The sequence below is a fragment of the Microchirus variegatus genome (genome assembly GCF_963457635.1).
Source record: "Microchirus variegatus genome assembly, chromosome: 2".
Taxonomy (NCBI): domain Eukaryota; kingdom Metazoa; phylum Chordata; class Actinopteri; order Pleuronectiformes; family Soleidae; genus Microchirus; species Microchirus variegatus.
The window spans coordinates 37,540,178-37,568,083 of NC_139803.1; the positions used below are offsets into that span (position 1 = coordinate 37,540,178).

Below are 27,906 nucleotides of genomic sequence, written 5' to 3' on the forward strand. Positions count from 1 at the left end.
GAAACAATCATCTTTTCTTTGACTTGTACACATCAAATCCTACATTTTACAATGGCCTCAGTTTATAGATATGCAATCAGAGTCTGTCCTTTGCAATGCCTGCTCCATTTGTACTTTCACTGTTTTTTTTACTGTTGCTTGGCCTGGGACTACGTATACACAGATGACACTCTCCAAACATCAGTTTTCACTCTGCTACTGTATTCATAATCTAATTTAATTTAATCACCACTGCCTTTTTAAAATATTCTATCAAATATTCATTCACCTTCGCTGTGGATAAATGACTAAAACACTATAAAAATGAATGTATCCACTTCATCATCTCTTAAGTCGCCTCTTCATCCTCATCTCAACACACGTATTCAAGTGCTAAACATAAACATCTGTCTCGAGTGACTCCCAAGGTCTGAGAAATTCATATCTCTTTTTTTTTTTTATACTTAAAGAAAGTGCAAATTAATTTTCACTGCATCGTTTGCTGTATTTATTACTATTATTTCCTGACGGTTTGTATCGATCGAGCTTTAGCATGAAATAAATCACTGCGTTTCAAATCAAACTGTTGACGCATCGTTTTCATTCGACCTTGTGTGTGTGTGTGTGTGTGTGTGTGTGTGTGTCTTCACAAAGTGATTCAATGTCCAGAATAAGTGGTAGGTTGCGACACGTTTCGGCCAACAGAGGGCGCTCCAGTACTGCGTTTGTGCTGCATCTGAGTCAGTTCTGTACTGTAGTGCACTCACAAGAGAGTGAATGAATGAATGAATGAGGAGGCTCTGGGGGCTGATGGTGCACAGAGACACAGATTATCAGGATAAACTCTGTCTGGATCAACATGACAGTCATTTTATAATTACATTGTGACGCCTTTTGGGAGAACTTTTTTTCCTTTTGGCTCAAAGAACACTGCTGTGTTGTGACTGTATCACCAATGTAAATTAACCGAGGAGAAGCTGACAGCATAAAGTAGTGAAAAACTAAATGTTTCCAATGCTAAAACCCCCCCCTCCCCCCCCACACACTGCATCCCTGTGTCTCCGTCCTCTACCTGTGCGTTTTTTTTGAGTGTCCTCGCATCGTCTCCATCCTGCGACTGTGACCGAATCTCCCTTGTAAATAGGCCAGTGTAACCTCAGCCCTCAGGCAGCCCGTGTGTGTGTGTGTGTGTGTGTGTGTGTGTGTGTGTGAACATCAAGGTGTGTGTGATGATGATGTGAATGAGGCCAGGCTGTAACCTCATAGCAGTGGACTGTCCATCACCAAGAAACTGGGGCTGAATGACACACACACACACACACACACACACACACACAGAGAGAGAGAGAGAGAGAGTATAAGGTTGTTGTAAACTCATCCTGTCATCCGAGTTACATTCTGCATAAATGAAGAGACTCTGCGTGTGTGTGTGTGTTGTGCCTGAGATGTTACAAGCCTCACTCCTCAATTTTCACGTGTGTGTGTGTGGGGGGGGGGGTGTGTGTGTGTGTGGGGGGGGGGGGGGGGGGTGTGTGTGTGTGTGTGTGTGTGTGTGTGTGTGTGTGTGAGAGAGAGAGAGAGAGAAATTCCAAGTGCAGTGACAGGTCAGTGCAGCACTTTCCATTCCCTTGATTTTCTTTTACTCTATGTCCTCTATTTTATGTGCTCAGGGCAACAAAAAACGCACAGATTATTGTAATATATAATATATAACAACAGATAGAATGAAGTCGCTTACAGTAACACAGGGGCTTGTTTGTTCCATGGATTCGGTGCCTAAAAAGATTGAAATTCTCTCTTTGCCTGTACTTTGGGGACGAGAAATTGCAGAGCATCCATAGATCGGAGAGTGTGACGTCCAGTTAACTTTAGAGTACAGTACACCACATTTGTGGACTCCCTTGACCACAAATGGGGTAATGAATCCCAGAACGCCATCATGGTTACACACACTATCCACTAATGTACAGTTGGAGCTGCTCCTTTTGTGGCTGAGCTTTAATGCAGCGGCTGATTGTAAATCCCACATCATTAAGCTGATCATCCTCTGTTCTGATTGACTGGAGCTGTTGTAAAAAACGCATGTCGTTAAAGCGACGTCACTCTAGTTCTGCAGCGACAGGGCTTTGTCTCTGCACATCTGAACCTCACTCACCTGCTTGAAAAACACACAGGAAACGGCCTTTAAATGAGCTCACTCAGGACGTGGTAGTCATACACACTCAAACCAAGGGGACCTCATTTCTTGCTCCACCAATGCTGCCTCACGCCGTGTCCATCCCAGCCTCCACCTTCCCAGATCAGCGTCTAACAGACTTAAAATTTGCCTCTAAAGAGTGGAGCCATCAGTCCTGGTGAGTTCACATATCACAGAAGATACGTTTGCACAAGCGCACTTTGCACTTTACCGGAATTACGCGAATTGAACGTCAAAGACAACATGTGGTTATTACGGTAATTTCACTCACTCTGTTTCAGGAAGACGGCGAATCAGCGTCTTTGTCACCAGAGAGGAGAGAGTTGGAAAAACCTGTACATAGTTTCAATTTTTTTGGCCTATTTTTGGACCCTGAGACAAAGACTCAACCAAATGTTATTTTAAATATGTTCAAATTTCAAATTTAACATGCAAAATCTAGAGATTATGTATGGAGGACCAAACCTGATAAGTAAATAAAAAAATATATTAATAATTGCTTTACATTTATTTCTACATTTCCGTTCATCTCCATATATTTATTTATTTATTTCTGTTCTACATTTATTTATTTCTACAATTCTGTTAACCTACATTTATTTATTTATGCATTTATTTATTTATTCCTGTATTTTTTAATGTATTTATTTATACATTGATTTGTGTATTTATTTATTTATTTATTTATTCATTCATTCATTCATTCATTCATTCATTCATTTATTTATTTATTTATTTAGTTATTATTACGTCAGGTTTGGTCCTCCATATTTATCTACTTTTCTTCTCTGTAAATTGTTAAAATGTGTTATTTTAACATGTAGTAAAATGCAAATAACTGCCAGATATTGAAGGCTATTCTGGAAAAATGTGCAAAAGCACTTAGTTACAGGACATTTTCTGGCCCTTTTATGGTTAAAATAAGAAAAAAACCACATTGATGCTTAGGTGTTAAAGGGTTAAAGCCTGTACATACGCGGATAAAGTTGTTCCTTTGTCCTCGAGGTGGCAAGAACAAGAACAAAGTTAGTTCTTACCAGGACTTTTCATACATCAAGAGAAAGAAAACACATTTCTCTGTTCTTGCAGAATAAGCACAGGCCTTTAGTCACTCGTAAGTTTCAGGGTGACGTCCATTTTTTCTAAATTATCGTCACCCATTTTGAGATAAGAACATGAAACATTGGGGTGCTTTGTTTGTTGCAGACGAAGGTGGACGTGTAGAGGACGAGCTACTTTGTGGTCAAAACACTAAACACTAAACACCCAAAGGCTTCAAAAGGGCAAACGCACTTTCTGCCCCTAAGACTGATTGAGATGGTACAGCCGGAACATCCGGACGCAATCGCTGCCAAGAAGGTGCGACGGTATCAAAGGTCAGCTCTGCTTTAAATTCCTCACACATCTGGAGCCTCGGGCCAATGACACCGTGACACGTCAGGCGCCGCTTCTCCCCTTCGCCGTGCGAGACACGGAGGTCCTGAAACAAACGCGCCCTCAAACCCTCTGTTTGAAGCAGAGATGCCTAAAACTTTATTTTGTGCTTTTTTTTTGACACTGAAGTCGATCCAGTTGACTAAATTTAAAGCCTCCGTTAAGTTTTCTCATACACAAGCTAAGGAGGAAACACACACACACTCACACACACACACTTTGGCTTAGTAGTGTGTCTTCCTCACGCTGAATGTTTCCCCTGCTGTTCTTGACATAAGCACTTTTTTTCTGTTGTGGTTGTCATTAGTTTGGGCCTGTCATCAATTTTGCTGCGAAAAGAACATCCGTTTGTGTGTGTGTGTGTGTGTGTGTGTGTACTTGTACTTAAGCATAAACACTGACCTTGTCAGGACCAGTAATCCACATAGAGACCATAACCTGGTCCTAATGAAGCTGAACCTCTACATTTACATTTGAAATGTGGTTAAATTAAAGAGATAAATATGAGTTTAGGGATTAACTCTTTGTTTATCCAAATGAATGGAAGTATGTGTGTGTGTGTGTGTGTGTGTGTGTGTGTGGAAGCAAAGATAAAGGCAGTGCATCACCTGTTGAGGATCACTGCATGACGCTGCAAGAAATGTTTTTCTTTACCTTTCCCTCTCTAAACGGAGAGTGTTTTTCTTGCCGCTGTCACGCTTAAAGGCGCAGTTCTGGGGGGGGGGGGGGTTTCTCTGAAATGCGGTGCCGGCGACGTGCACCTGAGAGCATGCAAATGAACTCATCACTCATAAGACTCGATTCACGTCGCTTTTTCAATTTCACACGCGTGGCGGCGGAAAAATCGCATGCATACTTTATGTGAGTCGTGTCGAAAGGAGCAACTCTTGTGCAAACACTTGGTGTCGGTGGGGAAAACAGCTACATATGACAACAGTAATGGGTGCAATGATGATCCTTTATACTGTTACGACCACAAAGATAATGTGTTACAAAATATTAGAATGCATTAATATCAATATAAAAGAAAATTTTCCAGCATTAACCGTTTAGATTTTTCTACAACATGGATATTGAATCGTGTCAAATCTGGACTCTGCAGCCGTGGAGTCAGAGGCGCAGCTTGTGAACAGGCAACTGCTTGGGGCCCCCGAGCTGATGGGGGGCCCCCGACACTCGGAGCCTGAGGGCTGTTTTTACTGAAATGTGCAGTGACCAGCTGCCTCCCAGTCCCCCTTAAAAAAACAATGGGCGATTTGCAATGACATCTCAGTAGGGAACCCCCCTAAAGGGGCCCCACCTCACTTTAACCTGTGTGAAGTTATCGTTCTGCAAGTTGGAAAATGAAGAGGATTATTTACAGTGTAATGCATTTTTTTTTTTTACTCAGTTTATATATGTTTTTTCAGTTATTTATAGTATTTTATTGTTCTATATATTTATATTGTTTTAAAATGTGGGTTCTTTACAGTGTAATGTATTTTTTTACTGAGTTTATATAGTTTTTTAAAAGCTATTTACAGTATTTTATTGTTCTTTACATTTATATTTTCACATTCTTTTTAATTACAAGGTTTTTCCATGTTATTTAATTCATTTTGAAAAAAAAATATTTTGGTCATACATTTTTCGTTGGTGTCAGATTATTTATAACATAATGGTGATGAGCACTGGTTGGAAGGAAGGGCCCCCTAGGAATTTTTGCTTAGGGCCCCTACAGACTCTAGAATCGCCTCTGCGTGGGGTCACGGATATCTGCAGGATGAAGACACAGAGAGGAAAATCACAAACTGTGAGAAGACGGCGTAGAAAGCCCATGGAGTCTGTGACGAGTGAAGTTTGAATTTATTTATGTCCAAGAAGAAAAGAGGCGTCAACATCAAGACTTCTGAAGGTCACTGCTCAAGATGACACATATCATCATCTGTCTAATGAGCGACCTCCACGGTAACAACTGGACTTTCAATTAGCAGTTGTTCTATGTATGTTTACGACAGCACTGACCAAAGGGTTTTTTTGAATTTGAGAAAACAAAGTGTCGAGTCATCATATCATATTAATACAGTCACGTGGGTTAACTGTAGGAAACACAGTCACAGCTTCACAGAATGATCATTTGGGAAAAGCAATAAGCACAGAGATCAAAACAGGAACGTGACACACCCAAACAAACAAACAAAAAAAGAGCCTTCTTTCCAAAGCAAACTGCGTTTCTGCATATGTTGCACTCCTCTCCCTCTTCACTATCAATATTTCCTCTCAAAGTGTGGTCACACCTGGATGACAGACTCCCCTGCAAACCGTCCCGCACAGTGTCCCCCGTTCACCTCCATCCCTCATTAGCTTTTTGTCAGTGCTGAATTATCCTGCCGTTTTTATTATTCTCCAGAGGCTGCCGGTGCTGATGCAGCGCCAAGGAGTTGTCTCACACTGACTGCTTTTTTCGCACCCCCCCCCCCCACCCCCCACCTCCACCACTCCATCCTCTACTCCTCTGCAGCCCAGGAGTAAAAGAAAGAAAAGGAGGGAGGGAGGCGACCATCCCATACGGACCTCATATAGAGCAACAGCCGACGACCAAAGTCATGTGTGATGAGACGCGTCAAAAAGTATCAGAAAGAGGCAGATGGATAAAAAGTAAAGGAAGACGGACACAATACGGACCCACAATAGGGATTATTGTCATTCTGCTGTCCCTCACTAATCTCCCGCTCTCCCTATTTCATCTTTTATTTTTCTACTTAAAGTTCAAAGTACCCACCCTCCTCCCGCTCTGTTCTCACATTAATTAAATCAGTGTGTAATCACTTGTTGAGATGGGGAATTTGAGGCGAGCAAGACAAATTGGTCACGGCCCAGGTAGCGTCGGTCGACGCAGAATTTCCTGAGTAAAGTTTATCGCCACAGTAATGACTCAGAGGGAAAGAGTGAGAGCTTATAAAATCTTAATGTCACAAAAAAGAGCCTTGTTTTCAGTGAGCGGTTGTCACTGGAACCAAGATATTCTCTCGAGGCCACATGCGGACCCCCAATCAGGGCCGTTTCTTGCTGTTTGGGGGCCCTATGCGAGATACTATTTGCATTTGGGGGCCCCTATTTTTTTTTTTTCTAACTTTTTCCGATTACCCCACAAACACTTACATGCTTTGCAAATATATGCATAATGAATGCATCCAATACATGCAAATAAAGACAGGTACTTTTAATTCTCAAAAAATATAATAAAATATGAGTAAGGCCCCCTGGTGGCTGTGGGGCCCTATGCAGCTGCATAGTCCGCATATAGCAAGAAACGGCTCTGCAACCCAATCAATATCATGTGGCCCGTCACGTTATGAGAAACACTTTTATTTTGAAATAATATGAAGTGTCATCATAAATATTATTATTTCGGTGTCTTTTTCTCATAAAGTTTGACTTTTTGTTCACGTGACCGGCCCCCTACTGGCCAAACTAGACACTCAGTGGCCCCCAGGTCATTTGAGCATAACTAGCTGCCTGTGTGTCTTAATGTCATGTTAACACGTTAGTCCGACTAAGACAATGTTTACTAATGTGTTCACGTGACATGACATTACATACATGACTAACATACCTGTATAATGCGATTAACGTGTACATTAACATCACTCAGAGAGATGCAGCGCAGTGCACATGTATCTTAGTCTGACTAAGGCCTTAGCTCAATACTGGTACAGGGCAACATTGTTTTTGTGTCATCACAAACCACTCCACCTCTCTCTGAGGCCTCAGAGTAAACTAATATCACCTCTGAGACTCCAGTCACCCTCTGTGCCCACAGGCTAACCCTACCGTCATCACCTTTTCTTCATTCTGTGATTATCCTCCCTCCCTTCCTTCCTTCCTCCGACACACACACACACACACACACACACACACACACCACTCTGGCCAGGGGACGACGGAAGACATAAATAATTCCTCCAACAGAGCCATTATTTATTATTGCACTTACTTAGATAGGAAATGGTGAATCAAAGCCGTGTGTGTGTGTGTATATTGTCCCAGCTTTTATTGAAAATGAGCTACGGGAGACTGTTTGTGTGTGTGTGCATTAGTGTGTGCCCTTGTACACGTATGTGCATGTGTTCTTAGACACAGGACTCTGCATTGACAACTTTAACCAGAGACTCTGCAATTGTCCTGAAGAGGTAGAAAAAACTACTAAGTATTTACACACACACACACACACACACACACACACACACACACACACACACACACACACTGTTCTACATTAAGCTTTAATACAGAGCCTGCTATTTGCTCTGGAATAAAAAGTTTCAGAAATAATTTAGAAAGCCAGGTAATCCAATTTTTTACACATGGTTTTCAAGCCGCCCTGTGTGCGCGCGTGTGTGTGTGTGTGTGTGTGTGTGTGTGTGTGTGTGTGTGTGTGTGTGTGTGTGTGTGTGTGTGTGTGTGTGTGTGTGTGTGTGTGTGTGTGTGTGTGTGTGTGTGTGTGTGTGCGCACGTAGGGCTGATCAGAGGAGAAGTCGAGCACTCCAGGGAGAGATAATGGAAACAGATGAAGGGAATGACACGGAAGAAAAATATGGAGGTATGAAATGGAATAGTATACTATGTATGGAATATTACTTTTTATATGAGGGTACTCGTGTGAACTTTAAACAGCTGTGTATGTGTATGTGTATGTATGTGTGTGTGTGTGTGTGTACATAGCTCCATATGTGTGTGTTTGTTCCTTTTGTTGTTCTCTGTGGGTAATCCATCATTTCAGAATCTTGCGATACATAATAACAGTCCCTTAACAAAAGAACATACACAGAAATGACTGTACATAAACCCCCACCTAGAAATTCATTCAATACACACACACACACACACACACACACACACACACACAGGATCCTAAGTGCAGAACGCTGTTCACATCCACTGCCTTGTATATTGTATGTTCTTGGGTTAACATGAACATGTCACAAGCATGCACAGGTGCAGAGAAAGAAAAACATCAAATTCTCCTGATTAGTTTCCCCCCAAAGTGTTTTAGACGATTAAAGAAAAGTCTCGTCTGAGCTCAAAAATGTGTTGTTTTTAACACGCAGGTGCCTTTAAATTCCAGGAGTCGACCTTTAGTCCGTGCTCAGGCAGTTGAGCGTGACACATTATGTGGCTTCACTTCATTATACATGAACATATCACAGCAGAGATGGGCCTGTCATGCAGAATGAATCCATGTTCTCTAAAAAGAAAGGACGACGCAAAGACCCACGAACTGAATATGAATGAGCATGCGAGGCTACGTTTGCCCTTTGAAACCTATTAGACGTGATTGTTTGACATGGGATAATATTTATAGACGGCGTACTTAAGCTCACGCCCCTAATGGCCCAGCGGTTTGCTCTGGAAATGGGATGTCGGCAATTCGCACTCCTCTGCCGGCGTCACACCAGAGATGCTCACTTTTCAGAATAAAAGTGAGGTATAGGTGGAGGAACTTTGCTGTGGAGTAACATCTCATCCGGAGACAGCCATGAATAAACAACATGGATGCTCTCTAAAGGTAGGGATGGAGGGAGGCCATTTTATGGAAAAGACAACTGCTGTTGCAGCGAAGTTGTTTTGGTTCGCAAACGAAAGACGGTTTTTGAGAAAGCTACTGCTAAGAAAAAGGCTGATGCAGAGCGGTCCAAGACCAGAGGGAACATCAGCGCCGCGTTTGAACGCTGGCGACAACTGAAAGTGCAGAAAGGGCTGCAAAGTGCTGCCAACTGAATGTTTCTACTGGACCGGTAGGTTCACTGTATGACTTTGCGATCTTATGAGAGTATTTGTTGTCCAAATCCATGTTATCCAAAAAAGTTAGCGTTAGGAAAGGTACCGGAAGTTACCGATGCTCCAGCGATCTGCGTGATCAAGCGTTGCTTGCTCCTCTGCTCTTGAGGGCGTGGCTTCGGAGGGAAGTCTGTAGAAAGAGTCTTGGACCAACAGTTGTACAAACTGCTTAAACTGTTTAAGTACTGTTTAGTACTTTCTTCCCATTTGTTTTTACCCTTTTCTTTAATTATATTCTGAATTAGCGTTACTGTGATGTTAATGCACAACATGCTAATTCTGAAGCCGTTTTTATGGTTACATTACATGGGTTAGGGTTAAGGTTGGGGTTGGTGTTGGGGTTGGGGTTAGGGTTGGGGTTGGGGTTGGGGTTAGGGTTGGGGTTGGGGTGTGGGTTAGGTTGGGGTTAGGGTTGGGTTTGGGGTTGGGGTTAGGGTTAGGGTTGGGGTTAGGGTTGGGTTTGGGGTTGGGTTTACATGGTTTCAAGTTGATATCTTTAGACCTTAGATCTTCTTAGTCTTACAACTTCAACAAAAGTTGTAATTAGAATATTAGGTTGTATAATAACAGTGGTTTACATTGGGGTCAAGCAAATAACTGGGCTGGAATAACATGAAGAGGGAATTTATAGTTAATAATATTCAATGATTAATATTATTATCACACTCATTATTGGGTTCAAGTGTGGCCCCGTCCAGGGCGTACACCGCCTTTCGCACCGACAGCCCCGTGACCCTCAAGTGGAGGATAAATCGGTAGAGGATGAATGAAACGACTGAATGAATGAATAATTTAGTACGTCTAGTTGATTATATTACGTGTCCCCAATTGAACAAATGTTTTTTTCACTGAGCAAAGATATCATCCAGAAGACACGTCGCTTGATGAAGATATCTGGGGACATTTTTTTTTGCTTGAGGGGGTAAAAAAGTCAATAAAACGGAGCCCTGTGCAGAGACAACATCATTAACAGAGTATTGCAAAAGTTGTATTTCCGAGCAATAGATGGTGCAACATTGCTGCCTGTGTAGTGAAACACCCACTGTGGTATTTTACATGTCACAGCAAAGTAGGGTTTTAAATGACTCAACTCCTCCTCTGTGTCTCTCAATAGCAGTAGAAATAGAAATATAATATATGTATTTAAAGGTGCATTATGTAATAAATCTAAAGCAACTGGCCATAAAATCCTCCTAATATGTCACAGAGACTCAGGAATAATGTTCATATAACAAACTGAGCTCAACAACAACAACAGTACAGACAAAATATTTGCATAAAAAAAATATTTTGCAGACTGCAAATCATGTTAATGTTTTGAAATCATGTTTTGGCATGTGGCGCCACCTACCGCCGTCTACCAATCATTGCGGTCAGTAGAGTCTCAACTGCCGGGCAACCACGGGTTGCCAGTTACGTCTGAAAACGAAACCTAAAAGACCTCGGTGTTTTGAATTTGAATGTAGTAACGGTTTTTGGCCACATTCTTACATATGGCACCTTTAAATACAGTTAAGATGACCGACAGTTGTAGTTAAGGCTGTCCATTTGTGATCAGATCACTCAGAAATGATGTTAATATCATGTCTAAATGAGGCCAGAGTCACGTGTGAAGTGATGTCACGGATCATTTCATCACCCACGTCACCGGACATACAGTATATGGCACCGTCGTGCGTAAGAGTGGACTTCTGTCTTATTTTTAAGTGCAAGTAAAGCGTAAAATATAGCAGGACTCTGACTCTGAGTCTCTGATCCTGTACAGTAAAAGTCAGTCGCAGCGAGGTGACACGAGGTGACTGTCGTACAGCTCGAGCTGCATATATATAACATGTGCTCCTTTGTCACAGCCACTTACTCGCCTTGTCCATCAACATCTGCATGTAACGAAGACGAGCAACGGTACGGCGCCTCACAGACAGAGGGAGACGGCAGGCGAGGGGAGGCGAGGGGAAGGGGGATGCTGGGTAATACAGTGAGAGCAAGGCAGAGTGGAAGAGAATCAAGACCTGGGGATGAACACAAGAGAGCCATTCACGCCGTTTCACACTGTAGGATGAGTCATCTTGCTCGGCACTGCGCTGTGAATGAAACAGAATGGCGGGGGGGAGAGAGTGGTCACTGTACGCGCGTGTGAAGGAGAGTCAGAAACCGTTATATTACTCATCAAGGAAGAAAAAAAAAAAACGACAACAAATGATGTCAACCTCAAATTTTTATCAATGAAAGAAGGAGGGGGATAAAGAGGTGTCGTGTCACAGGCCCGAAGGGGAGGGGAAAAGGACCGCATGGAGTCATCAAACGTATATTTATGAGTTGACGCAGTCGAATACAGTCGCCAGCTGCAGTGTTCTTCGAGCTGCACTAATCAAAGATTTATGTAACGTGCAAAAAAAAAAAAAAAAAAAAGGTTTGTTGTCATGACGAACACGGAGTCACGGGACTGCAGTTTATCTGAGCTCTGAGGGCGTATTGGCATTGTTGTTGTTGTTCGAGCTCAGTATACTAGATCCATGTTGTGTCCACAGGTCCAACCTAGAACTACTAACGACCAGCTGCAAAAATGCACAGGGAACAAAAATGCTAGAGTTATATTACTTAAAAAATGTTTATAGGATGAGTTTCTGACACGCAACAGATATGGACATTGACCTTGAACTTCAGCCACAATAAATCACGTCACATTATCCCGGTGTGTTAGTCTGACTAATGTAAACCGACTGAGTGGTTCCAGTGGTAATCAACGCACTTGGAGGCAGGAAAGTTACCACCAAACTCTGAAGAATCTTCCAGGAACAACATTGGAGATCTCCATCCAGAAGAATAGTCCTAAGAACAGAACCCCATAGGCTCCTGGGCCTTTAGGCACACGGACCAAGCTTGAAATAGGACATGCAAGACTGTCAAATGTGGAAAATGGGGAATTTTTACACCATAAACATAGGTATATAGGGCATATCATCCACATCTTGAATCACTTGATTCCATGTGGTGTTTTTCTTTACCTTTAGGACACTGAGCCTCAGGGTATACACCAGTTTTAATTTGAGGTCAGTGACTGGGGTCAATCAACCTATCAATCAATTTTATTTGAACCATTCGCTCGCAAAAGTCATTCGTCACAGCTCAACACCTCGTTGCATGTTAGGGAGGAAGAGCAGAGTCGAGAGCCAGAAGAATGATGTGGTGCTGTTGATGCATGCCGATAAATTGAAGTAAAAGGTGTCAATATCCCAATTTGTCAATGGGAGCATGTGTTGGGGTGGACAAAGACTAAAATCCCAAACAATGGACACGAGGGATCGATAGGTGGAAGGGATATCTATCGCTGAGCTAGTGGTTTGAAAGTTAGGCTGAAATCCATGGCTCTGAGTCCTATGGAGTTGGACAATGCAAACTGAATCGGAGGCCTTGCTGTTTTCAGATTGCAACACACCTCGGCAGAGTGATGCGTCATGGCACTCTGAAGGTCAACAGCTTAAACTGTGAGCATCTGTAACTTAAAGAATCTTTGCTTTGTTATGTTATAGATTATACATTGCATGTACGCGTCCAACGTGTCCGCATTGGTGTTTATGACGAAACGCTGTCCTGATTGGTTTGGAGCTAATCCCCCGCAAGAACACTGCAACTAACATTCATCCTCACACAGATGACTACACACACACACACACACACACACACACACACACACACACACACACACACACACCTCTCTGTAACACAGAGCCATTCATCAGTGAGTTTTGCTGTGCTGATCCTCAGGCAAGCTGGCACTGCTGATGAAGATTTAAGATTTCCTCAGGTGTGTGTGTGTGTGTGTGTGTGTGTGTGTGTGTGTGTGTGTGTGTGTGTGTGTGTGTGTGTCCTTCCTAGCGGTTGGATGCTCACACTATAGAGGCAGATGCCACACTCTTAATAAAGTTATTGAACATCACTCACACACCAACTGACCTTGGGACCAACCATTAGTTGCACACGCGACATGCACATCGCATACGTGTGTGTGTGTGTGTGTGTGTGTGTGTGTGTGTGTGTGTGTGTGTGTGTGTGTGTGTGTGTGTGTGTGTGTGTGTGTGGGTGTGTGTGGGTGTGTGTGTGTGTGTGTCAACATGCATATGAATGGAACAAGGACGTTGTTTAAATTAGTGATTAACTTGCCTGCTCCTTTGCATATTAATAAGAGGGTATTATTGACCAAAAGCTGAAGTCATCTTGTTTTTGTTACCTATTGGGGCTATTTTTCCGGTATAAATGCTAACTTTTTCGCGACCAGTAGTCTAGTAGACTATTAGTTTGCAGCTAGGCTAGGGTTACCTATTAACTGGTTATGGTTAAAGCTTAAGGTCGTTTATCCAAATGAATGGAAGTCAATGCAAAGTCCCGACAAGAATAGCTGCACAAACCTGCGTTCGTGTGTGTGTGTGTGTGTGTTTCAAGGGTAGATTCCAAGATGTATGAGAGTGATTGGGTTAGAATTATATCACAGGGGAAATGCTCTGTCGTGATTGGCTACGTGCTGAGGCTCACTTTGACAGAAGGCAGCGCGGTGCATTTTGGTTATCAGCCCTCTATGACCGGGAAGATAAAGGATGTTTTTTTTAAGTTGCGTGTGTTTTGCTGCCGTTTAACAGCCAGTGCATCAGGACATAATGCATATGTAGGTATGCGAGTATCCCATGTGGAGGAGGTCGTCGTCGAGAGCTCCTCCAGGTAGCCGTGTAGTCAGTCAAAGCATGAGCTGCTGATCCACTCACCTCTGCAGAGGTCATATCTGTGCTCCCCAAAGCCCAGAGGCCTTTGAAGGAACATCAATCACCACCTTGGAACCTCGGACACGTGAAACACTGCAGCTCCATCCTAACACGATAATGTGCTACAGGGACAGCTGTGGTCATCCTCTCTCACGTGTAAGCACCGCACACTTCTCTCACTTATTAGGATAATTAGACGGAAATGGAGTTACTGTAGTTAAAGGCGGTTTGCTGTGTCCACATATCGGGCGAGGGGGTTTGTGTTGCCACAACACTGACAAGAGGGAACTCGCTATTGGATTTGATAAAGAGATCAAGGTTATTTGTGACGTCCTCATCCGCGATCTGTCTTAACCCTTGAAACATGTTTTTGAAGCACAAGGACGAGATGGTCTGTCATCACCTCCTGTGTGCAGTGCAACTGAATTAAAGGAAAGTTAAAGCAAAGGTGCATCATTTAACGACAGATGGGCACTACTTTGCTGCTGTAATATTAGGAATGAACATCTGTATGGATCATTCGGAGGCACAAACACATCTAGCGCTTTTGTAAGGAGCCTCAGACATGACATGGAGGGGAATAAAAAATAAACATTTTGTGCCTTCATACTGATTTTACTAAATAAAAAAGTAACTGGCACCACCCAATATTCACCAGATGATCAGTGCAGGATCTATATCAATGCTTTGCAGGTTAATAACAATGCCATACTAACAGTAACAAGTGCTTTTTCACCTGATAAGCCTTCCCAAAAACTAAGGTGATCTAGGACCCTTTATTTATTACCAATATGAGTGGTAATATATCTCATATAACAGCTGCTATTTGAAGGTGCCAGACATGAAACATGAGTGAAAGATGCCAGAAAACATGTAATAAACTCCCATGCCCAAAAGTCATAACAAAGAAAGTGAGGAAAATTAATTAAAGGGTAAAGAAAAGGTGGTAAGAAAATGTTCCTCTGGGACCAGGATGCACAGGGTGATAATTTTACATAGTAATGAGTAAGAAGCGCTCGAGGCTCTTTACTGTATACGAGTACATCTTTGTGCCTTCCAGCACAATCATCATCTGCATGGTTACTTATGCATAGCTCGGTTATAGGACTTGCACAGACGAGTTTGGCGCCTTGGATTAAGCGGAAGCAGGGGAAGCAGCATCGTCTCATGACAACAGCACTCTCATGGTAATTCATCGTTTTTTTTAAAAAGAATGCATTTTATTACTTAAAATATTAAAATCCCCACCTTAAATGAAAGATGGATCAATAATGTGGCTATAGGGGGCTTTTTTTAAATTCATATCATATCTGTGGGCACTGCACACATTGGTGCAAGTCACCTGCTAATTTTGAAGCGACCCGTTTGCGCGGCCCATTGGACGAACAGAAGTTCCCTGCATTGAAGTGCCATATTTTTTTTAAATTAAAATGTAGACATTTGGCACCACGCTTTAGTATGTGTTCCAAAAAAAAGGAGACGAGTGACTGTATTCTGGCATCACTGATCTCTCAACACCCCGAGACATGAGCTGTCGTCGCGTTAAACAGACGTTTCCCCTTTTCCGCCACAATGCTGCTGCTGCTGCTGCTGCTGCCTCTCTCCACGTGAAGAATACAAAATGGAAGGTCTCTCCAGGATATTTATCATTAAGTAACTGCATGCAAACCCAAGCGAAAGTCATTATGCTGGAAGTGGAAAATAATCTGCGTGATTTGACTCCCCCCTTCCCTCTGCCAGCTTCTCCTCTTTCTTCTCTCATTACACCACTCCTTTTTTTTTTACCCTCCCTCGTCCTTAATCCTCCTCCACCTTCTGCCCTCCCCTCTCACCCACTTCTCCTCCCTCTCTCTCTTTTTTTCTTCTTCTATCCTCCTTTTCCTCCCCAGCCCAGAGTGACCAGATGCCGGCAAAATTTAACGACTGTTGACTTATTTTACATTTTTTGCAATCATGGGAAACGTATGAATATTTATGATGCTGGTCACTCGCTGTGGGGCATCTGCCTTTGCAGCTCGCTTATTTGCGGGTGTGTGTGTGTGTGTGTGTGTCTATGATACTTTGTTGTGTGTTTATTCACAGTGTTTGTCAGAAGCAGGAACAGCTGGTCCATGTGTGTGTGTGTGTGTGTGAGTGGACCAACACCACAGATCCCTCGGCCTGTGAACCCGAGCTTTATTTCAAGACCAGATGAAAAAAAAAAAAAGTCAATCAATGTTTCATGAGAGTTAAAACCTCACGGCATGCACACAATTTATCCTTTTCTCTCCCCCCCGAACACTGTTGTAAATTGATTTTTCTTGGCGAGCTAAAGGATGCTCGAGAAGTGAAATACAATAATGTTGATGCCTGGTGGACGGAGGACGAGGATTCGACTGCTGGTTCAGCTTCCGTCTCGTCCTCTTTGAAAACTCTTTGAAGGTTTTCCAGCGAAATAACTGTCGCATGCTGTAATCATACGAGTGTGTCTAACGTTGTACTGGTGGTATTTCAGTATTGGATATCGACTCTAAACTCATTACCCAGACACATAAGTAAGCCACCATCTGTTTATTTCTTTATAAATACCACTCTACGTACACACTTAATTAGGCCCTTTGCCTCTGATGGAGCTTTGGCCGTCGAAGACACTATCTGATCCGACTTGGGGCTCCGATCTTCTCTGCCTCTCTCTCTCTCTTGCTGGTTCCCTGTGTGTTTTCAAGTTCCGCCCCAGTGTCTCATCCGCAGCTGTTTCTGGGTCACTTATACTGTACGAACATGCATGTTAACGGGGACATTTTAACACTTATATTTGGGACTCTGGAGGCTCTATGAGTAGGCAAAGTGTGAAAAAAAAGATGACTCAGTCATGTGTTTGTGGTCCTCCTCAGTCTAAGTACAGGAGATAAAACACGCGATGTTGACTTCTGCACTCATTGTGGCGTAGCGATGAGACAATCTTGGAATTGTTGTCTCCGCTTTGTCCCTAAGAAACGCGAGAGTGCAGGCGAAGGGCAACAGTATCCGGAAGAGCGGAAGTCCGCAAAGTGTTCTATTCTTGGCTGCACAGTGCAGCACAGAGTTCTCCACAAACTTCCAGCCTCAGAGGATTTTATATATGACGGCAATGTGCTGGCTGGAGTTGGCAAATGATCGCTTTTCCAATCGCTAACTGCTGTTAGCTGCCGGAGCCTCAGTGACGCTGACGTAGTTTCCTGTGTCTCATTTGCATTTAAAGAGACAGGCACTCAAAAGCGAGCGTTCTGAACAGGGCTGTTTTGGCAGTGATTGAACTGGTGCTTCATCCTTATGGTATTTTGACCAAAGCATGTCACAGACATGTTAATTAGGACACCAGGGAACTAGGTTGTAGAAATAGGGTATAATATGTCTACTGTAAGATGCCTAATTTATATCACCATCACTCAGTTATTGGGAAAAATTCTAAATACTAGTGCTTGAGCCTCCTCTGCATAAAATAAAGTGAATTTTAACGGTGCCATATGTAAGAATGTGGCCAAAAAGTGTTACTACATTCAAATTCAAAATACCGGGGTCTTTAAGGTTTCGTTTTCTGACGTAACTGGCAACCCGTGGTCGCTCGGCAGCTGAGACTCTACTGACTGCAATGATTGGGTAGACGGCGGTAGGTGGCGCCACATGCCAAAACATGATTTCAAAACATAAACATGATTTGCAGTCTGCAAAAAAAAAATTTGTTAATGTAAATATTTTGTCTGTACTGTTGTTGTTGGTGAGTTCAGTTTGTTATATGAACATTATTCCTGAGTCTCTGTGACATATTAGGAGCATTTTATGGCCAGTTGATTTAGATTTATTACATAATGCACCTTTAAGTCAAATTTGTACAAACAACAAACACTCATGACCAGAATCATCATCACACTCCTGCTCTCATCAGCTGTGAGTCGCCTCGGGGGCACAGCCCACTCAGCGTGGGCCTTATACGGCTGAGCTGATGAGCTGTCAGTCATGCTGTATCGCAGATTGTCCCCACGGCTACTACCATTGCATTTGTAATCCTTTGTGATAATGGCTAATCCAATTTGGCAAAATCCCCCGCTGTCGAAAAAAAAACCGGAAACTATACAGTACTTCATACAGTAACAGGGACATAAATATAGAAAAAAAACTGTGCGTCTCCCAACACGCGCTCACAGAGCTAATACCATCAAAGGACCATTGGGTCTCTCTTCATGAGCCAAGCAGGACATGATGGGGGCAGAGAGCACAGGGGGATAAAAGAAGAGGAGCTTTCACTCCAGGAGGTGTCATAACTGTGTGGAACGAAGATGGCGGCGGGGAGACACTGCGGTGTTTTTGCAATTAGGGCGACTCTCGCCACGGGTTCGACTGAGATGTGTTGTCAAGTTACAGAGAAAACAAAAGCAGAGATGAAGACAAAGGATGAGGGACAAGGAGAACAGGGGGGGGAAAGAGTTGAGGGAGATGGAATAATGATGGTGATTGATGCTGGCCGACAACAACAAAAGTACAAATGTGATATTACAGAGAGTGGGAAAAATGGGAAATAGAAGTCCCTCCATGTCGACTTTAAAGAATAACCAAAACTGGACCACAGCTCTACTGTATCTTTACTCTCCCCCCTTGCAATCCATCCCCTCCGTGGATTGTGGCACGCTAATCTCAATCTGTTTCCCTGCGATATCGTACAACAGCTCTGCAGCTGCACTGGTGCCAGCCACAGTCACTCCTGTGCCAGCTCTCGCTGTCTGCTGGCCGGCAAAGTGCTTCACACACTACTACCCCCCCCCCCGACTACTCTGGGGGAGTTCTCTCTGAGCTTCACTCAAACGGCTCAGTTCCGCCGCTGCAGAAGTGTGTCGTCGCAACCGGCTCTGCTCCCGTTTTCTCCAACACATTCTGTTTTGGTTTGAGTTGGAGACTTGCAGCGAGAGCAATTAAGCAAACAAGGACACGTGTAGGTGTTTGAAACGGGTTTTTTGGCCAACGCTACACATGCTCGACCGTCGGTAATGAAGACGGAGTGAGGAATGGATTGGGTTTGATGGGTTGCATTTTCAAGATCCCAACGTTTTTGGAGGCGTTGTTTACTTGGAGCAGCTGCAGTTAATACATCAATAGTGAACTAGATCTTAATGAAAGCTCTTTAACGGTGAACAGTTGCTTCGGCGGTTTTAATTTGATGTTACAGTGTGTGTGTGTGTGTACAGATGAGTGTGTTCTATATATTAAAAACTCGGTTGACATGCACAGTTTAATCGAGCTAAGCCTGTAGTCTGACTAAGACAGGCAATTGGACTCATGGCCAACTATACATGCAGGAGTAATCGGACTATGAATCGCTTTATCCAGGTACGTTAGTCCGACTAAGACTAGCTTGATTTTACTCAGACTAACGTGATTAGATAACAATGAGAAAATTTAATTTTTATCTTAGTCTGACTGAAATTGGACTTTTTAAACTCGAGTTGAGTCAAAATTAAAAAAAAAAAAACTTCCAATGCAACTATTTTTTTTAGATTAAACCCAATCCAAGGCTTCTCTACCTCTCTAAGACGTGGTGTGAAAAAAACATAACCTTTTTCTATACCAGTAGATGGCATTTTCCACATTCATAACCACAACACGGTGAACACGAAACTTAATCTTGTTTCTTATTATGCTGCATTGTTTTCTTTTGAATGTACTGCCAAATTAAACAGATTTGCAGCTGCACTTCCAGATCTCAGCGACATCTACGTCGGAATCAAACCTGAATTATCCTTCAGTCGGAGCTTTGACCAACAACAGGGGATATAGATGTGCTGCTCATTTAGAATGTGTGGTCAACCCTTTTCTCACAGAGAAATGCACCGATACGCTGAGTTTGCCTTGTCCACTTTCATCAAATACACCCCCACACTGTATTGATATCATCACCACCCTAATCACCAAGGAAGAGAAAGCCTCACATAATAAAACCACAGCACAGGCACATAACAGTGCCAATGTTTTTGCTACCACAGTGTAGTCTGTGCCCAAACATCCTCCAGGAAGCTGAGGCCACAGAGCCCAGTCCTGACACTGTCCTCTTTGCATGACCGGGTGTTGTATGTCCAGCAGACAGCGGGGTCAGCTGACCGCTTCGCTCTCTCGTTTCCTCACTCCGCTGTGGCTCTTAAAGTATTTAGAGCTGTTATTGTCATTTCTCTCGCGTCACTTTGAGTCTAACGCTCCATCCTCTCTGTTTCTTCCCTTCATCTCTCTGTTTTTCTTGCTGCTTTCATTTCCTCTCATGTCATCTTTCCTACACAGTACATTTCTCTCTCTGTGGGCATAATATCAGTGTATCCTCCGTCTCTGGCTCCTTTTATTTGTCCCGTTTTCACTCATTTCAATCTGTATCTGGGAGTCTAGACTCACAGTTAAATATTCATACAAGATTGTAGACTGCATATCTGACTCCAATCATGAAATGTTGATATCAAAATATGAAATATGTGACAAAATCGGGAATTCAACAGTCCCAAAATTCAAAATCTCCAAATTAAATGACAGTTAAGATGCAAAATTCCACACCATACCACAATTGTTATCGTGCAGCTCTTACTGGACATGCATTATACTGGGCATGCAAGGACACGCATATGTTCTGCATTTAAAGCAGCCATTCCCAAACATGAGAATGTCAGGGTCCAATTTCATTCTGAAAACCTTTTGTGCTTCCCCAAAAACCAACAACTCTAAACAACACACACATTTTCCTCTTTCTACCTGAAAGCTGCGCCTCCATCATGTCCAACCCGGCACATAATGAAGTTTCATTCCCCACCACTTGGTCTATCGACTGTAACATCAAATGTATATTTTGAATGCCCACTCATGGCAGTACCTGCAGTACCGTCTCGTCCTGCAGGGGGCCACAGCCCACACTACGGGAATCACTCAATGAAAGCTTATTTTTTGTGGGTTAAGTCAGGCCATTTCTGATTTACCTTCAATGACAAATCATTTTGTAAGGTAAGGTCCCTTATCTCTAAACAGCTCCCGTGTCCTGTGTTCTTCATCCTTTTTGTCCTTCCGCACTCGTTTGCTGTCTGAAAGGCCCCGAATCACGACGGTAAACACTGAGCGCCAGCATTTCGGTGCTTAAGACGACATAATCTTAAATCACATCACATTTTGTGTCATCATTTTCTTCCCCTTTCACGGTGCTGAGAGCTGATTGGCTCTACAGGCAGGTAACCCCTTGCTGCGAGGCAGGTAAAAAAAAGACAACCTTGGTGACGGCGTCCTTAAACCTTTTTCTCTCAGAAACAGTCCAAGGTCCTGGCTTTGGTGACAGAGGCTGGTGCAATATTTATGACAAGAAAATAACAAATAATTCCTGCCAAACCTCGAAACCTAATGAACCTTTTAAACGCACACAAAGTCGACTCGACGGCCCAAAAAAAAGAGGCTGTGCTGTGCAAATAGATATATTTCCAGTGTCACAGTGTATTATTAATGAAGCTGTATACATAATGTGAAGAAAATGCCATGTTATTTATTAAGATAGAGAAAAAAGAACCATGTATTAAAGAACCATCAAACTAAACTGAGCTTAATGCACAACAAGAAGCACCTTGTGTCTCTCTTTAATTTAAGCTGTAAGGCAGTGATTCCCAAAGTGTGGGCTGCGGCCCCCTAGTGGGCCGTGACAATACTGCTGGTGGAACGTGAAAGGCCAAATATGTATAAAAATATGATTGATTGACGCAAATTATTATTAATAATAATAATAATAATAATAATAATAATGCATTATATTTGGAGGCGCCTTTCGAGACACTCAAGGTCGCCGTACAACAACAAAATAACAATAACAAAAAATAACAGCAACGGCTAGAGAGTTAGAGGGAATAGGCCTGTTTAAAAATGTGGGTTTTCAGATGGGATTTGAAAAAGATGGGGAATGAGACAATGTTCTTGATGCCAATTAAGATGGAAGCACACTTTTCAAACATCCTACGATGACGCACGCCTGTTGCTGGTGTTTTAGAAGCACTGTGTGTGTGTGTGTGTGTTTCCTGTATTTATTGGAGACATTTATCTGTGACACCAACTCTCAGCAGAACAGGCTGAAATATGAAGTCATAACGTCTCCCTCAGTTCCCCACCGCGCACGAGCTGATTTCCCGATGACAAATCTGCCGCTTTATGTTATATTGTCCTCTCTGTGCTGTATAAGCGTGTGTTTTCTCTATAGGTTCATGGTTCCCCGAGTCCAAAAGGAGCTGCTGTTTGACAACAATCTCTTTGATTCTTTAACCTTTTGCTTTCTCCTTTAAGCAGATTAATATCCATGAATCAGTTACTCATCACTGATGTAGACACATGCACACGCTACTTTTAGTTCTTTTCCATTTTTAGCGACAGTTTCTCCTGTCTCTGCTGCATGCCTACTCGCTCACTCCCACTCCAGAGATCACATCGCCCCCCGTCCTCCAGAACCTGCACGGGCTTCGCATCCCACAATGCATCCAAGTTCAAAGTCCTCCTCCTCCTCCCTTCACCTTCAAAGCCCTCCATAACCAGGCCTCCTCTTACCTCACAGAACTCCTCCACCGCAGCCTCGCTTCAACCAACCTATCCATGACCTTTTTGACCTTTCCTCGTTCAAATCACTCCTCAAAACTCACCCTCTTCAAGGTCGCTTTTAATGTTTACAAAGCAAAGTGTTTGCTTTGTAGGGTTAGCCCTTAGGGCGGGGTTTGTGGAAAACAAGAGTCATGGTGCAGTAAGCAGACAGGACAGGGAGCAAGAGAGAGATAATTACATAATTTAACAGCTCAGGAAACTGCAATACGGTAGCGATAGGTGACTGTGTGTGTGTGTGTGTGTGTGTGTGTGTGTGTGTGTGTGTGTGTGTGTGTGTTTGTGTGTGTGTGTGTGAGGGAAATCCGGCAGGGTTTTCTCTTCTCCGTTCCTGCTTGGCCAGCAAAAAAATGGTATGGGGGGGAGAGCCCAGTGGCAGCTCTGGCTGCAATCACGGAATCTCACTTTCATTTTACATTTGCCTTCTCGGGGGAGAAATTACTGCTCCAGGGGATGATGAGACTTTTTTTTTTTTTTTGCTCTGCTGTCACCACAGTCGAATGTAAACCCTTGGATCGCGAATGGGTTCACGGTGACGGGGGTCTGCTGTTCCTGTGTTTGCCTTTGACGAGTATTGTTTTTCCTTGTGCAACTTCAATGTCAGTGTTCAGGGACCTTGAAACACGACAGCTGGGTCAACGGCTCCCTAAGGTTTCTGAGTTTTGTCTTCAAGGGTGAAATTTACCCGCACGGAACTGTGAAAGCTGAGGGACAACCGTACGGCATTGTTTTTAAAAAGAAGATGGAAAGCACTTTCAGAACTATGAGAAAGGTGAGGAGAGTCGAGAGTTTTTTTTATTTTGAAATTAAAAAAAGAGCATCTCAGACACACATAAAACCTGCAGTGACTGATGTGACGACAGCGATGCAACATCCATACGGACTCACAACCGATGTCATAACATCTATATGTCCTTGATAAAGCCAGGGCCGGCCCAAGCCTTCATGGGGCCCTAAGCAAAATCTGATTTTGGGGCCCTCTGTTACTGCCAATAATAAGGTATTCTACTTATTCTACTCAAATGCACTAGTAAAACTAAATGTGAGAACTTTTTGTTTGACACCAGATTTGCAAACTTACAGAAAAATCTTTCAATTAATATTTGGCAAAATCAGCAACTCCCCCTACTGGCGACGCAGAGAATCAGTACATAAAACGGTTTATATATAAAATATTAGGATATCAAGGTTTGAAAATCTAAAAATGTGGACAATCTTTGGGGGGGGGGGTGTTTCAAAATACACATTTATATGTAAAAAAAACACAGCATTAAATAAAATAAACAAATAAATATCAAACAAATACTTAAATAGTAATGTAAATCAACAGAGGCACCCGGAACTGAAGCTGTGAAAAAATTCAAAATAAACTACAGCAATCCAAACTTTTTTTTTTTAACTTTTTTTTTTAATTGCTCTTGGGGGCCGTCTAGTGGTCACCGGGCCTTAAGCCGCGGCTTAGTTCGTTTACGCCTTGGGCCGGCCCTGGTTAAAGCTCAAGGAACGGCGGGCACCGAGTTTTGTCTCTTGAAGACAACGTCACATCAGAGGTGAAGGTGACTGTACAGTAAGGTTGAATGAAAACAGGGTTTCAGTAAGAGCAGGGGAGGAGAAAAGGGAGGGAGAGAAAAGAGCAAAGGGGGAGGGTTTAGGGAAATGATTCTGAGAGAAGGAGCAGAGTGAGTGAGTGTATGCAAGTCTGAGAGAGAGAGAGAGAGAGAGAGAGAGAGAGAGAGAGAGAGAGAGAGAGGAGCAGGCTGCAATCGCTCACTCTGTAATTCAATGTGAACACACACACACACACACACTCACACTCACACACGCTGTTACACACGCTCACACTGTGCCGCTCTCTCACACACACTCATGTAGACACTCCCCTCACACACGTGTGAGCCGAGGCTGAGGATGTGTCTCACACTTTTCCCTCACACACACACACGGATACGCTGGACCACTGTCACCTCACCGGTTGGAGACTCTCACACGAGCGCCGGGCAGGACAGCGTCTACCGTAAGGCATGGCTACCTGCCAGCACTCTCTCCACCCCCCCCCCCCCCCCACACCTCCTCTCCTCCTTCCCTCTTTCCCTCCATTCATTCATCCCTCCTTCTCCCAACTGTGAGGTGGCATGCACGGCTGAAGGACACAGCGCTGCGCTCTCTGCTCTGGTGTGTAGCAGCGCTGCCCGAGAGAGTTGGAGTCTGACAGGAGGGGGGGGATACATAGACTGCACTCCCCTCCTTCCCTCTCTCTTTCATTCTTTCTTTCAGAGTCCCCATCTCTCCATCGCCGCCGCCGCGCTCTGCTGTTCATGAATGTCACCTCTATCTCTGGGAAGAGGCTCGACTCATCAAGCCTCTGTCTCTTTTCCCCTTCTTCTCTCAGGGTGTGGGTGAACGCAAAGGGTGATGCCCGGAGAGCTTGAGGAGACGGCAAGGAAACGAGCCACACTCCACACTCCTGCGGCGTCCGTCCGCAGACAGCCTTTCGTCTTTGTCCCGGCTTGTGGAGCCGGTACCTCAGGTCGGACCGTCCATACTTCTTCTTCTTCTTCTTCTTCTTCGGCCACTGTCACATTTTTCACATGGAGACGTTTTACAGGTGAGGAAGGAAAAAAAAACAAGATCCGCAGGGCGTCCCGACAGTGTCACTCATTTTATTGTGGAGAGTTGTTACCGGGACGTTTTTTCATCCCATCGTACTGGATAAGTCTTCCGATCTAGTGGACTGAGCCGGTCAAGGACTATCGTCAAAACTTTATAAGACCCCCCAGGAGGAGGCTAAGGGCTTATCTGGACTGAGACAGAGGGGGACGTTGGAGTGCTGGTGGTTTTGGGCAGATGACGACATGAACTGTCCCATAAATGGAGCAGTGACATACCAAGGCTTCACCTGAACCTCAATCCCAACCCGACACAAACATTTAAAGGCAAACAGTCATCAATCAGAACACCCGTGAGTGAAAGAGGTCTGTTTTGGATGGGCCTTTGAACGATCCACCCTTCTTCCCACCACCTCTTCCTCCCTCCCTCCCTCCCTCCCTCCCTCCTCTCTGCCTTACCCCATCCGTTCCGACCTCAGAAGCCCCCTCCTCCGCTCTGCACCCCTCCATCAGCGGTGCTCTGTCGCCCTGGGTGAGCGGGAAGGGGGGTGGCCCACGGTACCCCCCGACACCTGGGTGCCACCAAGCCGTCAGAGGCCGGTGAGGCGGCGGCGGCGACAGGGTCAACCCTGGCAAGATGGCCGCCCTCGCCAGCTCCCTCATTCGCCAGCGCAGGGAGGTCAAGGACCCCCAGGCAAACCGGCAGGTCGCCAGCAAGCGCAAGCCTTGCCCGAGGAGCAACAAGTCGCTCTGCCAGAAGCAAATCCTGATATTGATATCCAAGGTTCGACTATGTGGCAGTCGTGGGAGAAAAATGGACAAAAGACCAGGTGAGTGTTTCCCATGAGCCTCTCTGTTTGAACCTCGCAGTGTTCAGTTCCTCCATTCCACCCGTGCACCGTGTTCATCTTCCCTTCTTCTTTGCTGTTTCCTGCCTGCAATAGATAACTGGATTTTGATGAAGACTTGGCAGACTACAGATTAATCCTCAACCGTATAAAGCCTTAATAGAGAACATCCACAGCTTGTAATTTCTAGTTCACGTCTTAATCCAAAATCTAGGGAAACATCATAGCCCAACAACATGTCCTGTACTACAGCACAGGACAAAAAAAAAAAAAAGACAGAGTGGATTTCAGCTTAATACGCAACCAATCTGCAGCAGAGACGTGACACAGCCTGTGCTCTGGCCGCGGTGATGACTTTGTTGAGGTGCTTGTCAACACACATCCACACACACATGCACGGTGATCTGCAAGCGCACGGCAAACTTGGTGCCTCGTACATGCAGTGATTTATGGTGACATAAAAATGTCAAGCGGCGACTCATTTGTGATTCTGGGAGCCATTTATTCTCCCTCTGCTTCCCTCAAGGCGAGTGGAACACAGTGTGGCCTAATTTAACTTGTATGCTTGTCTGTTGTATGTAATTGCGAAATTGTTTATTGAAGAGTGTAATGAGGGTGGCAATGCTTTTTTAAAAAAAAAATTTTTTGGGGCGGTAATTGAATAAAAATACCCCCAAAGTATGTTTCTTAAAGGGTATAATTGCTTTAAAATAAAAACAAACCTTTTATTACGTACTTCGGGCAAAGTATCCGTGCCATCTGTGAAACGGCAGCTAACAAAGAAGAGAGGGAAAATAGTTATTAAAGAGAGTTTTACATCAGTTTACACCATTAGGGGTCACTGTTTCTCACAGACTGGACCTTTAACTGTAACCACAGTGAGTCTCAGTCCAACTGTGCGTGGAAGAGAGTCTCACACGCTGATATATAACGCAGCGGTAGAGGTGGGAGATCTACAGATATACTTAAACAGCTCCTCCTCTTCTTCAACTTCTACACAAATGAGAGGAGGGGAGAAGAAGAGATCTGATGTCTGCAGACACATCGTGTTGTTGATGTTATTGGGTTGAATTAATATCATTTGAGTTCAGACAGTGTTGCAATGTAAAATCAATGATAATTGCTGCATGAGAATGGAACAATCATCGTTTGTTATTGTTATAAAATAGATTTTTCATGGGAGTTTTCGCCTCATTAGCACGTTTTACTCGCTCACACTTGTGCATGTCCTTACCTCACCATCGTGCACACTGTACGTGTGTGCTCTCCCACATACAGTGTATAGACTCACAAGTGCGTGTGTGTGTGTTCCCTTTTATTTATCACCTGTAAGTGCAAGGTTCATCATGATAATTACGCGAGAGGCCTCTAATGCGGGGGAAGCGGCGTCTGCCGCGGAGTGTGCGGCCGACCTCTCAATATTGTAATTGCCGTTGTAAAATATGTCGGACGGGTCGCGGCGTTTTCATCCACCGACGGCCTCATCGCTTCTCACGCTCCTCGTGGATTTATTATGGTAATCGTGGAGGGATGAAGTACGGAGCCTGTGGACAGAGATGTGTTACCGTCCTGTTACAGGAGTCTGAATTGAGTCCAGAGTGTGGCAGTGCACATCTTCATCATTGTGTCAAGAAGTCCCAGCCTGTGTGTTCAGTGTATGGAGG

General features: G+C 43.8%; 1 protein-coding gene across 1 annotated transcript in view; it reads left to right on the top strand.

Annotated features, from left to right (window-relative positions):
* Window positions 1–26,031: 26,031 nt before the first annotated feature.
* fgf11a (fibroblast growth factor 11a) overlaps window positions 26,032–27,906 on the top strand; it is a gene marked incomplete at both ends in the record, with an annotated part of 71,540 nt that continues 69,665 nt past the window's right edge. Inside the window, one exon of the mRNA XM_083910750.1 lies at window positions 26,032–26,224. Coding sequence (XP_083766876.1) covers window positions 26,032–26,224 — 193 coding nt within the window. The remainder of the gene's footprint in view (window positions 26,225–27,906) is intronic.